General features: G+C 37.8%; 1 protein-coding gene across 1 annotated transcript in view; it reads left to right on the top strand.

Moving 5' to 3' along the window:
- The window catches only part of LOC149287363 (protocadherin Fat 4-like), a 31,134-nt gene extending 17,892 nt beyond the window's left edge, over nucleotides 1–13,242 (top strand). Inside the window, exons 5-7 of the mRNA XM_089493044.1 lie at nucleotides 1,521–3,842; nucleotides 8,617–10,935; nucleotides 13,093–13,242. Of these exons, the coding sequence (XP_089349170.1) occupies nucleotides 1,521–3,842; nucleotides 8,617–10,935; nucleotides 13,093–13,242 (4,791 nt within the window). The remainder of the gene's footprint in view (nucleotides 1–1,520; nucleotides 3,843–8,616; nucleotides 10,936–13,092) is intronic.
- The last annotated feature ends 314 nt before the right edge of the window (nucleotides 13,243–13,556 follow it).

Genomic DNA, 13,556 nt, shown 5'->3' with positions numbered 1-13,556 from the left:
TACAAATATTCAATTGATAAAAAAACATTTAATTATATAGACAACAGAGGTTATGATAAGAAAATAATCAGAGCATATGGAGGCAATATGGCTATGTATATATAAAGTGTCTTGAGTGCATGTAAACCATCATGAAAGTTATAAAGTGCTGAGTCATTCAAATACAATTGTATTTTACTCTATATAGAGTGCACCTATCTATTCAATAATCATAATAAATTTTGCATGGTTTAAAAACCTCACTATAGAGTTGGTAAATATATCAGGCACTTATAATAGAAATTTAAACAAATCTAAAAAAATCGGAATAATAATTGCGAGCAATGTGCTCCTTACCCATATTGCCAAACACTTCCCCAACGCCGTTTCGGTTCTCTTTTTTCAAGGGGTCGCTGCTATTTCCCTGTCCTATACTGATACTTATACCCCTCCCCTCAGAAGTTTCGCGCCGAAATCTTGATTGGCGCCGATGCTGCGCCGAAACGGCGTTGGGGAAGTGTTTGGCAATATGGCAATTATTATGGCAATTATTATTCCGATTTTTTTAGATTTGTTTAAATTTCTATTATAAGTGCCTGATATATTTACCAACTCTATAGTGAGGTTTTTAAACCATGCAAAATTTATTATGATTATTGAATAGATAGGTGCACTCTATATAGAGTAAAATACAATTGTATTTGAATGACTCAGCACTTTATAACTTTCATGATGGTTTACATGCACTCAAGACACTTTATATATACATAGCCATATTGCCTCCATATGCTCTGATTATTTTCTTATCATAACCTCTGTTGTCTATATAATTAAATGTTTTTTTATCAATTGAATATTTGTATAATAAATAATATATTTTATATAAGGGCTTGTGTGTAACTCCCCTTCTTTTTGTTAGGTGTACATTTATACTATAATATGTCTTGAGATATAAAGCAACAATACATGATTGGACTTGGCATTTTAACTTCTGTATATATATTTTGCATAAGTTTTGTATTTGGGATTCAGGAGAAAATTCAGGATTATAAATAAAATTATTATTATGTTTATAGGCCTTAAAATATGATTAATTTGATGTATTCCTTTTTTGATATTTTGAAAATGTTCATTGGAAATTACGTTTATTTAGATGCAATGGGCAAAAATCTTAATCAGTTCATGTAGTTCCACATTTACGCCTCTGAGCGCCGCTGTTCACCAACAAGGTGAAGAATGTAGAGCTGGAGATCCACTGGTATTTCCATCACTAACACACACAAATTACAGATCTGGAAAAAGAAATGCAGCCATTTTTGGCTTCTCTCTCATAAAGATATTTATCTGTTTTTTTCTGGCAAAAGTGCATTTAGAATTTCATATACTTTTCCCTGTTGGATTTGAAATAATCTACATTTAAAAGGAAACAGTTTTGGGAATCCGAGAATGGCTGAGATATGGATTCAGGAAAATTCAGGGGAATCAGATGGCAAGTAGTATTTTTCTTCTTATATCATCTTTGTCATTCTGTCTATTGTCAGCTTCATTATTCCATAGCTGAAGAAATGAAGAAAGACTCTGTTATAGCAAATATTGCCAAAGATCTTGGGTTGGATATTAAGCAGCTCTCATTTAGAAGATTTCATATTACATCACAAGTTTCAGAAAAATATTTTAATGTCAATTTAGAAAATGGAAATTTGTATGTTAAGGATAGGATAGATAGAGAGATACTCTGTGGGGCAGCAATTACCTGCTTCCTTACCTTTGATGCAGTGGTTGCAAATCCTTTGAATGTGTTTAAAATCAACATAGAAATCCAGGATATTAATGATAACTCTCCCAGATTTTTTCATGAAACTATTAAATTAGAAATGATTGAACTCAGTTTTCCTGGAACAAGGTTTATTTTACAAAATGCAGAGGATCCAGATATTGGCATTAATTCTGTACAAACTTACAAGCTTAGTGATAATCAGCATTTTTCACTAAGTGAAACAATCAGATCTGATGGTAGTAAATTCCCAGAACTTATTTTAGAGAAACCCTTAAATCGCGAGACACAACATATCCATGAATTAATTTTAACCGCTCTAGATGGAGGAAACCCCATCCGATCTGGAACAGTTCTTCTAAGGATTATTGTTTCTGATGTCAATGATAATTTTCCTATATTTACGCAAGAAGTATACAGAGTGATTGTGAGTGAAAATACAATAGTCAACTCTACTGTGCTTTTTATAAATGCAACCGATGAAGATGAAGGTATCAATGCAGAGATCACATATTCTTTTGGCAAAACATCTGGAAATGGTCTTCAGACACATGCATTTAATATGAATCCTACAACTGGGGAAATCAGAACTAATAGGAATTTAGACTTTGAGACATCAAAAAATTATGAATTATCTGTAGAAGCAACGGATGGAGGTGGTCTTGTTGGCCATTCCAAGGTCCTAATTGAAGTACTAGATGAAAATGACAATGCACCTGAGATATCCATTGCCATGCTATCTACCCCTATTCCTGAGGATTCAGCACATGGCACTGTTGTAGCCCTAATTAAAGTCCATGATCATGACTCTGGAAAAAATGGAGAAGTTGACTGTCGAATTGTAGAAAGTATACCATTTGAACTTTTGCTATCATCAGAAAGCTACTATAGTATTGTTATCTCGACTTCCCTGGATAGAGAGAAAATATCAAGTTACAACATCACAATTTTGGCCACTGATAAAGGATCACCTCTACTTACTAATAAGAAAATCATCAGACTGGATATATCGGATATTAATGACAACCCGCCAGTTTTTCTAAAAACAATTTATCATGCATATATCCTGGAAAACAACGTACCAGGAGCATCAATATATACTATACAGGCCTATGATCTGGATGCTGGAGACAATGCAAAACTAATTTATTCAATGTCCAATAATTATACTGAGGACTTTTCTGTATCCTCTTACCTTTCTATTAACATAGAGACTGGAGTTATCTATGCTCAGCGGTCATTTGATTATGAGCAGCACAAGGAGTTTCCGATCAAAATAAATGCTACAGACTGTGGGTTTCCACATCTTAGTAGTAATGCAACATTAATAATTCATATTGTGGATCAGAATGATAACGCACCAAAGATTCTCTACCCATCACCAGAAAGTAGTGGCTCTGCATTTTTTGAAGTTGTCCCTTTGGCCACAGAAGAAGGTTCTTTAATAACTAAGGTGGTTGCTATGGATGCTGACTCCGGACACAATTCTTGGCTCTCTTATCATTTCACACAAGTATCAGAACCATCTTTCTTTAGCATCAGTCAACACACTGGTGAAATCAGGACATCACGCTCTTTTCAGGAGAAAGATATGTTTAAACACAAACTAGTGGTTCTGGTAAAGGACAATGGAAACCCCTCTCTCTCTGCAACAGCTACCTTGAGCTTCATTGTTACAAATAATTTTCAACAGATATTCCCTGCAATCAATCATCCAAACAATAATGAGGATTCTAAGTCTTATTTGCATATGTTTCTGGTAATTGCTCTAGTGCTGATTTCCTTATTTTTTGTTTTAACTATCATGTTGACACTTATACCAAAATGCAAAGAGTTAAAACGTTCTCCTGAATTTGGGTCAAATATATATTCTCAAGTAGATCCCAGAGTACTTTCCCAATATAGCAATGGAACTTTGCCTTTGCCATACACATACAATGTTTGTGTGGCTCTGGACTCAAGTGAAAGTGAATTTACTTTCCTAAAGCCAAATCAAAATGTCCCTGTAGAAAATCTTATCGATGCTGATGACTCTGGACTCGGAAACGAAGGTTTAAAAGAAAATTCAGCTTTTAATGATCTTGTACAGGTGAGCTACTCTAACCTATTTAAGTCATTTTTTATAATTTTGTACAAATATACCTTTACATTTTGCATTACGATATATAGTACTTTCGCATTTTATACTTTTAAAAAGAAACATAGAAGCTACAATGTAAATAGTCCATTTGCCATACTATGGATTTTTATATAAACCAATTAATTTAGAAAGTTTTCCAATGTCAGTTGATAATGACAACACAACAACACAACAAACAGGAACTAAAACTTAACCTTCATTTCATCTAATAAATAATAAAAACATATCCTCTAGTGAGAGAAACTACCATGTTTCCCCGACACTAAGACACTGTCTTATATTTATTTTTCCTCAAGAAGACACACTATGGTTTATTTTCAGGGGATGTCTTATTTTTATTAAGTATGGTACAACAATCAACATTCATTCAAATATACTCATCTTGTCTGGGGGTACAGATACTCAGGAAAAGCAGAGATAGCCCAGCAAAGCTGATGTGTAAGGGCTGGCTTACTTATCAGGGATCCAGTAAGAACCGCACAGTGGAGCTGGGATGATCTCTCTGGGCTCAGTAGCAGACTGCTTGCTGAAGCTTTTCCCCTATCCCCTGGTGTTTGTGTGGGGTGAGAGAGACCCACAGACTGTTGCTGGTCAGTGCTGGGGAGCAGCAGCTTTACTGGTGTTTGTGGGGGTGAGAGAGACCCACAGACTGTTGCTGGTTGGTGCTGGGGGATAGAAACCCACAGTACTGAGTGAAATGGCAGCCACAGCTTTACTTCTTCCCCCTGCTCCTCACTTCACTGAGGAGACTTTTACTTTCACTTTCTATGTCTCCTCCCTCTATGCCTCACTGCATAGCCACGCCTATCACTATGTCTTATTTTCGGGGTAAACTAGGGACCTTGTATCCTTTCTCCTGTGCATTAGTGGTCACTATAGATTCAATATAAGTATTGCCTCACAGCAAACTAAATCTCTTCCCCTAGCGATCCGTTACCCTAATTAAAATCTCACTCTCCCCTCCACACTTTGTTACCTAAAATATAAACAGGCAAGATCCCTAGCAAAAGAAAAATAGAATATGTATTAAAGTTGTAACTGAATTCGATTCTGTTTCCAATACATGTTAAGACAAGCAGGTGAGGACATGAGGTTTCTAATCAGATGGATGCAGTAGAAATTTTGTGGCGAACATTTCACCTAAAAAGAATTTCCCTTTTACAGACACATTGGCTACACCTTTTACAAAGCCTGCAACATTTGGAAGCAATGGTCTAGTTGTAGTTCTAGTTAAATAAAACATGGATTGCTCTCTCTAATATGCCAAGCAACTAATCATTGGCAGATTTTTCAGTTTCCTCTGATAATTTCCCATGTAAAAAAGAACAATGCAGAAACTTTTGAGACATTTTTTTATGTTAAGTGAAGTGTTCTTGAAATTATTATTAATTGTTTTATATAGCACCATCATATTCCGTAGCGCTGTATGAGGCAGTATTTTACATGATTAAGTAGTTACTTTTGGAAAAGGTATGGGCATTCAAAATACTAAGGATGACATTTTCAATGCTACATTTACTTTCAAAAGTACTTAATATAGGTCATGACTAGTAGTCTTTTTTCTGTTTAGTATTTGGAAACTAAGCATTGGAGCATACAAGTTTGGATTTGTTATAGAATAATATTTATGGCCTACAATGAACTATAATATATTGGCTTGTTTTAAACCTGTAAGAATACTGCTTTTAGAATTCTGCTGCATATATGTCACTAGTATAGCAGGGATACATTGGAACATATAGAAGTTTGTGTAAAAGAAATGGCCATTTGTTCATGAAGAAGGGTCATTACTTTTATTAAACATAGATTTTAGTTCTTCAATAGAAATACATTTACCTATTTAAAATCATTGCAACTGTGAAAATATTTGTATTAAATATATAGTGGAGATCCACTGTTTTTTTCCATTACTAGCACACACAAGACGAAATCAAGTCTTTTCTGGATTCTCTCACAATCAGAAAACAATATATGTGATTTTATAACTTCTATTCACCTTTCTGGATTACAAAAAACATAAAAAGGAAAGTGCACTAGGAAATTTTGTATAGCAAGTAGTGTTTTTATTATTATTTTCTTGGCATAGTCATTCCATTTCTGGTCAACTTCATTATATCATACTTGAGAAAATGAGAACGCATTCTGTTATTGCCAATTATGCAAATGATCTTGGATTAGACACCAATTAGCTTGTATTCAGATGATTGTAAATTAAAAAAATGAAAAATGCAAAGACAGGATTGATAGAGCAACATTTTTTGGATCAGTAGCTACCTGTTTTTTAATCTTTGATACTGTGGTTGTGCTACGGCATCATAATTATTCCCCATACATCCAGTCGAAGAAAAGGACATCACTAGGCGCACCTCCATACTGCCCTCAGTTCACTTTAGAGCAAAATGACGGGAACTTCTAGTGACTGAAGTTCATGATCATGATTCAGAAAGAAAATGGTGAAGTGGATTGTAGAATTTTAGAAGAAGTTCCATTTAAACTTATTGCCAGAAGTTACATCTTCAGTCATTTCAATTTATATTGTTGCAGATAATTTTCATCAGATGCTTCCTAAACTCAATGATGATTCTAAATCTGATTTACAAATGTACTTAGTAATTGCTATTGTGCTGATATACCATATTGTTTTTAGACTATTAGACTTGTGCATTCGTCTTCGGGTGAACATGAAAACATACACGAAGAGTGCGTTTTTCGTGTTCGTTCCGAGGACATGAAGAAGAGAAGACAGCGGCGGTAAAACGTAGACGAAGACACACAACACGAAGAATCTTCGTGATCGTCTTCGTCTACTAATCTCCCTGGTCCCTTCCCCATCTAGCCTACCTTATCTTTGCGGCATCGCGGGAGTTGACGGAAGCGGAAATCCGTAGGTTCGTTGTCAGGGGCTACAGGACAGTGCGAGTGAGCCTATTGGTCGCCTACAGGGACCTCCTGAGAGGAGATGAAGACCCTGCAGGTGACCAATAGGCTCGCTCGCATGGCCTTTTTAACTCCTGACAGCGAACCTACGGATTTCCACTCCCATTTACCCCTGCGATGCTGCGTTAGACAACGGGAGCGGAAATCCGTAGGTCAAAGGGCCGTGCAAGCGACCAATAGGCTCACTCGCACGGCCCCTTAATTCCTTAAGGTGCAACCTGACCACTGGTCTCCCTGCCGCAACAGTTAAGTCCATACGAATGACCAATAAAGTCGCTTGTACAGACATTTAACTGATAGAGCAGGGACACCACTGGTCTCTGCCGGACAAGTTGCTGCATTAGGATTTTAAAAGTCTGTATAGAGTCAGTAAAATGTCCGTACAAGCGACTTTATTGGTCGTTCGTACGGACATTTAACTGATAGAGCAGGGAGACCAGCGGTCTCTCCCGGCCAAGTTACGGTACCAGGAGTTTAAAGTTCGTACGAGTGACTTTATTGGTCGCCAGCAGGGGCCTCATCTGCCATCAACCATTGGTTGATGGCAGATGAGCCCCCTGCTGGCGACCAATAGAGTTGCTCATATGAACATTTTAACTCCTGGCGCCAGAGCTGCTGCGGTACGCGTTAACCCCGTATTAACCCCTTAAACAAAACGGAAAAAACGAAGAAAAAACAAACACGAAGAATGTCTACGAATATTCGCCCGAAGAGAAGACAGGAACGGGCGAATATGAAGACGAACACAAAGAGCAACCTGGTGCCCAAGTCTAGTAACTATCACGTGTTATTAACCAGTTTACTGTATTTTAGGTGTTCCTAATGGGGAAATATCATCTGGATTGTTTCAGTCTCATCTGAATTGTTTCAGTCCTTTGTTTCAGTCCAGATTGCTGGATGACACCCTCCCTGTTATGGTCTTTTTATACAATGTGCAGTATAAACAGCCCATTGCCACCTTGTGGGGTGAGTCCCTTTACCACTTATATATAAATACGTGGTCTGATACTGGAACCTCTTCCTTTTTGGTTTTATTTCATTTCTTTGCTTGAGGTTAGCACATCATCCCTGTCTTCAACAAGGGTAAGGAACAGGGTTTAGCCTATCTGGGGCCAAATAAGTAAAATAACATGTTAAATATAGAAGGGTAGAGTAAAAAAGTGACTTGGGAGGGAAAGGAGAGTGGTAATAAAAATAAAAAAATATGTGTCATATAGTCTCTTAAAATACTAAGCCATTTATCTGCTTTTGTAGCTAAATACATTAATGTTTTTATAATGTATTATAACATTGTGATTTATTTGCTGACTATTTATCCATACGTACATATATAAAAATGTATAGATTTGTAAGTGTATTTTCTTAATACTTAATAGCAATAGCAATTTTAAATACTTTATTTCGTGCAGTTCCACATTTGCACCTCTGAGCGCCGCTGTTTACCAATAAGGAGAATAATATGGAGCTAAAGATCCACTGACATATTCATCTCTAAGACATAGCAGATCTGCAAGAAAAACACAGCCATTTTTTTTATTCTCTCACAAGCAGAACACTGTACATCTCAAAATACTGCCAATAAGAAGTGGATTTAGCACTTTTAAACCATTGGGAAATTACATCCATTAAACTGGAATATTATTCCAATAAATTTAAAAGGAAACATCAGAGAAATTTTTGAGTATTGGGAATGGCTGAGATAATCACCCAGAAATACACTGGATTCACATGGCAAGTAATATTTACCTTCTTACTGTTATGGCTTTGTTATTCTGTCTCTGGTCAGCTTCAATACTCCATTGTTGAAGAAATGAAAAAAGACTCCCTTGTAGCAAATATTGCAAAAGACCTGGGATTAGATATTGAACAGCTTGTATTCAGAAAATTTCATATTGTTTCACGTATTTCAGAGAAATATTTTTATGTCAATTTAAGAAATGGAAATTTATATGTTAAAGACAGAATTGATAGAGAGTTACTATGTGGTTCAGCAGTTACATGCTCTCTAACTTTTGATGCAGTGGTTGCAAATCCCTTAAATGTTTTTAGGGTTACCATTGAAATTCAAGACATAAATGATAATTCTCCCAGATTTTTTCAGGGCACCATCAATTTAGAAACTATTGAAACTACTTCACAAGGAACGCGTTTTAGTCTACAAAATGCACAGGATCCAGATATCGGTATAAATTCTTTACAGAAATATAAGCTCAGTGACAATCAGCATTTTACACTAAGTGAAAAGACTAGCAGTCATGGGAGTAATTTTCCAGAACTTGTCTTGGAAAAGCCATTAGACCATGAGACAAAAAATATTCATGAGTTAATCTTAACAGCATTCGATGGAGGAAACCCCATTCGATCTGGCACTGCTTTGATTAGAATTATTGTCGTTGATGTCAATGATAATTTTCCTATATTTGCTCAAGAGATATATAAAGTCAGCATAAGTGAAAACATTCCTGTCAATTCTACTGTGATTTGTGTTAATGCAACTGATCAAGATGAAGGAATCAATGCACATATCACTTATTCACAAATTGTGGAAAATGACCTTCAAGCAGTGATGTTTAACATCCATCCTACCAAGGGGGAAATAAAATCTAATAGGGTTTTGGACTTTGAGACAACAAAAAATTATGAAATGTCTATACAAGCAAAGGATGGAGGTGGCCTGGTTGCCCATACAAAGGTTTTAATTGAAATATTAGATGTAAATGACAATGTCCCTGAGATATCTATTACAATGCTATCTAGCCCTATTCCTGAGGATTCAGCTCAAGGCACAGTGATAGCACTAATTGAAGTTCATGATCATGACTCGGCAAGCAATGGAGATGTTGATTGTCAAATTTTGGAAGAGGTGCCTTTCAAGCTTTTGTTATCATCAGAAAGGTATTACAGAATTGTTACTGCAAGTGCATTAGATAGAGAAAAGAAATCAGGTTATAACATCACAATTTTGGCAACTGACAGAGGATCTCCTCCACTCTCAAGTAAGACATTCATCACATTGGATATAGCAGATGTTAATGACAACCCACCAATATTCTTGAAATCAACATATCATGCTTACGTGCCAGAGAACAATCAACCAGGAGCATCTATATACAGTATACTCGCTTCTGACCCTGATTCTGGAGACAATGCTAAAGTTATTTATTCCTTGTCCAGTACAAATACAGATGATTTTCCAGTATCATCTTATCTCTCTTTAAATATAGAAACTGGAGTTCTCTATGCTCAGCGATCATTTGATTATGAGCATCACAAAGAGTTTTTAGTCCATGTAACCGCTAAAGACAGTGGGTCCCCAGCTCTTGCTACCAATGCAACATTAATTATTCATATCGTGGATCAGAATGATAATGCACCACAAATTCTGTACCCATCACCCGAAAATAGTGTCTCAACTTCTTTTGAGATGGTCCCTTTGGATTCAGAAAAGGGTTCTATAATAACTAAGGTGGTTGCAGTAGATGCTGACTCTGGACACAACGCTTGGCTCTCTTATCATTTCTTGCAAGTATCAGAACCATCCCACTTCAACATTGGTCAGCACACTGGTGAGATCAGGACATCACTGGCATTTCAAGAAAAAGATTTATTGAGGCACACAGTAGTAGTTATGGTGAAAGATAATGGATACCCCTCTCTATCATCAACAGCTACAATAAGCTTCATTGTTGCAAATAACTTTGAACAGATGCTTCCTAAGTTCAACAATGACATTACCAATGATGATTCTAAATCACATTTACAAATTTACTTGATAATTGCTCTGGTTTTGATTTCATTATTTTTCATTTTAACTGTCGTGTTAGCATTTATCACAAAATGCAAGGAACTGAAACCTCTCCCAGCATTTGGTTCCCTCAGTACAAACCTATATTCTCAAGTGGATCCAAGGATGTTTCCCGATTTCAGTGCCCGAACTTTGCCTCTTCCATACAATGTGTGTGTAGCTTTGGATTCAAGCGAACACGATTTCACATTCCTAAAAACGAGTCAGAATGTCCCCATAGACAATATTATTGATGCTGAAGATTCAGGAGTTGGAAATGAAAATGTAGAGGAATCTTTGGCTTCTAACAATGCATTACAGGTAAATTCCTTAAAGAGGTTAAACTATAGTGTTTAACGCTTGTTGGCTTTTGAATGCTATGACGTTTTCATACCAGTGGGGTGCTGTGTCTGTCTTTTTGCTGGCAATTGACTTTCACGGTTATATATTCATTTCAAGCATTGTCCAGTAGCGCATATACTTGAGTCTGGGTCTTGGTGACATTGCAGAAACACTGTAATTACCCTCTCATATGTGTGGAGGGAGGGCATGTGGGGAGTTTTTATTTCAGTAGGGGGATGTATATTACAATGATAAGCTAATGGCTTATCACCATTAATGTAGAAATCCTACTTCCTAATTTTTTTTTTACTAGAAATCATTAGATTGTGGTGGTAACCTCTCAGATTTTCAATAGGGTTTGAGAAGTTATCAATTTGCAGTGATCAGTTATGGTTCTCCCCTTGCAGCTGGTTTTGTGTATTCAAGGAATTAATGGAACGTTTTAATTTGGTGATAGCATACCTTTGGGAGTTTTTGTCTTTTTCTTTTTGAGTTACTTCATTCATGATTTTCAACCCTGACTTCAACTATATTTATTAGGAGTATCTTTTAGCGTTTTATGATATTTTCATATATACTTTTATCAGATTTCTGTAATGGCAATTGATAAGTATTTATATTATGACTTTATATATATATACACACACCAATTAGCCATAACATTAGTGTTCGCTGATGTTATTGTTATCATGTCATTAAGTGGGATATATTAGGCAGCAATGAACATTTTGTCCTCAAAGTTGATGTGTTAGAAGCAGGAAAAATTGGCATAAGGATCTGAGTGACTTGGATAAGGGCCAAATTGTTATGGCTAGCTGACTGGGTCAGAGCATCTCCAAAACTGCAGCTCTTGTGGGGTCTGCAGTGGTCAGTACTTTGTGTAAAGTGGTGCAAGGAAGGAGAAGCGATGAACCGGCGACAGGGCCATGGGTGGCCAAGGCTCATCGATGCCATGGGGGCGAAGGCTGGCCCATGTGGTCAAATCCAACAGACCAGCTAGTGTAGCTCAAATTGCTGAAAAAGTTAATGCTGGTTCTAATAGAACAGTGAAAAGAAAAAATGTCAGTGCGCTAAGCTAGTCACAGGTTCAAATAATACAAATGTATAATACGAGGCCTACCAAACAGGTGTAAGCATGCTGCAAAAACAGTGTATTGGCTGTACAATGTATACAAAAAACAAAAACTGTCTGCGCTTCTTACCCTAATAAAGTTGGCAACAAATATATAAACATAATATAAATGAGAGGTTATGCTTTGGCAAATTCATATAACCAAAACCTCTCATTTATATTATGTTTATATATTTGTTGCCAACTTTATTAGGGTAAATATTCTTATAACTGTGTACAGTCTTATCACTTTTTTAATGAATATGAGTATAATAGATTACATTGCTATACATATATACGATATACAGAATATTTCTTAAAAGGAAAATGTATAAAATATAATACGCTATACAAAAATGATTATTAACATAATGAATACGATATGACAAATATAAATCAATTAGCAACCCCATGCTATCAGTACATATGACAATACAATAAACGTAGAGATTGTAACAATGCTAAATGTATTTAGAGCACAGAGAGACTTATGAATACATGCTGGCAATGCAAACGTAGGTTCCTGGAGTGGCACGCCCTGGGTCCACTCGCTAAGCCGTGGGTCGGTGAGTTGCGGGGCTGTGTGTATCATGCCTTGTGGGGCCCGAGTGGCAGCCACGGCGGCATTTCGCACCCTTTCATTCTGGCGACTCTGGCGGTTTGGAGGGCGGTGGGCCAACGGGCCCGCCTCTCTACCGCTCCGTCACCCTTGCTGCCCCTTTGCGGGAACCCGGACTTTGCGCCGGGGCGTGGGGAGGGTCGACTGGATTTCCTTGGGGTTCCTGCCCCTGTTCGGGCTCGGGCGCTCCTGGGGGCGGGCGGGCTGCTGTCCTTGGGTTCGTTGATAACGGGTCGCGACCCTACGTGGTTGGAGCGCTTCACGTACCACCAAATTAGGCACTACCTTTCTACCTTACCACATGGGGACCATCTTCACCGGCCCTTAACGGGCTTTGAGACCTTGTGCACGAGGGCTCACCCACCGGAGAGGGCCATCTCCCTGCTCTACTCCTTACTCTTGACAGCGACTTACACGACATGACCGCTCTTCTGCGCGACCTGGGAGGCCACCTGTGACACTCAACTCTCCGGCAAAGACTGGGACAAGATATTCGTCTTCACCCATAAGAGTTCTAAAGCGACTAAGACGCAGGAGACTAACTATGAACTGTTGACGAACTGGTACAGGACGCCGCAGAGGCTCCATAGAATGTTCCCGGGTACCTCTGATAGGTGTTGGAGGTGCGGTGGGGACGTGGGCTCGATGTTGCACATATGGTGGTCATGCCCCTTGTTACAACCCTACTGGAAGGAGATCCAACCGCTGCCCATGCTCCTGCACCACACTTCCCATTCGATCTCACATTACAAGCGGTTGGTGGTCCGACATCTCCTCGACGCTGCTAAAAGCCTTATACCACTACACTGGAAACAACCTCGCCCTCCCTCTCCCCGAGACTGGGTGGCGAGGGTGGAGGAGATCAGGAGG

Source organism: Sceloporus occidentalis, unplaced genomic scaffold (assembly GCF_023333645.1).
Source record: "Sceloporus occidentalis isolate IW3139 unplaced genomic scaffold, rSceOcc1.0.p SCAF_62, whole genome shotgun sequence".
Classification (NCBI taxonomy): domain Eukaryota; kingdom Metazoa; phylum Chordata; class Lepidosauria; order Squamata; family Phrynosomatidae; genus Sceloporus; species Sceloporus occidentalis.
This window is presented reverse-complemented; position numbering and strand designations above follow the sequence as displayed.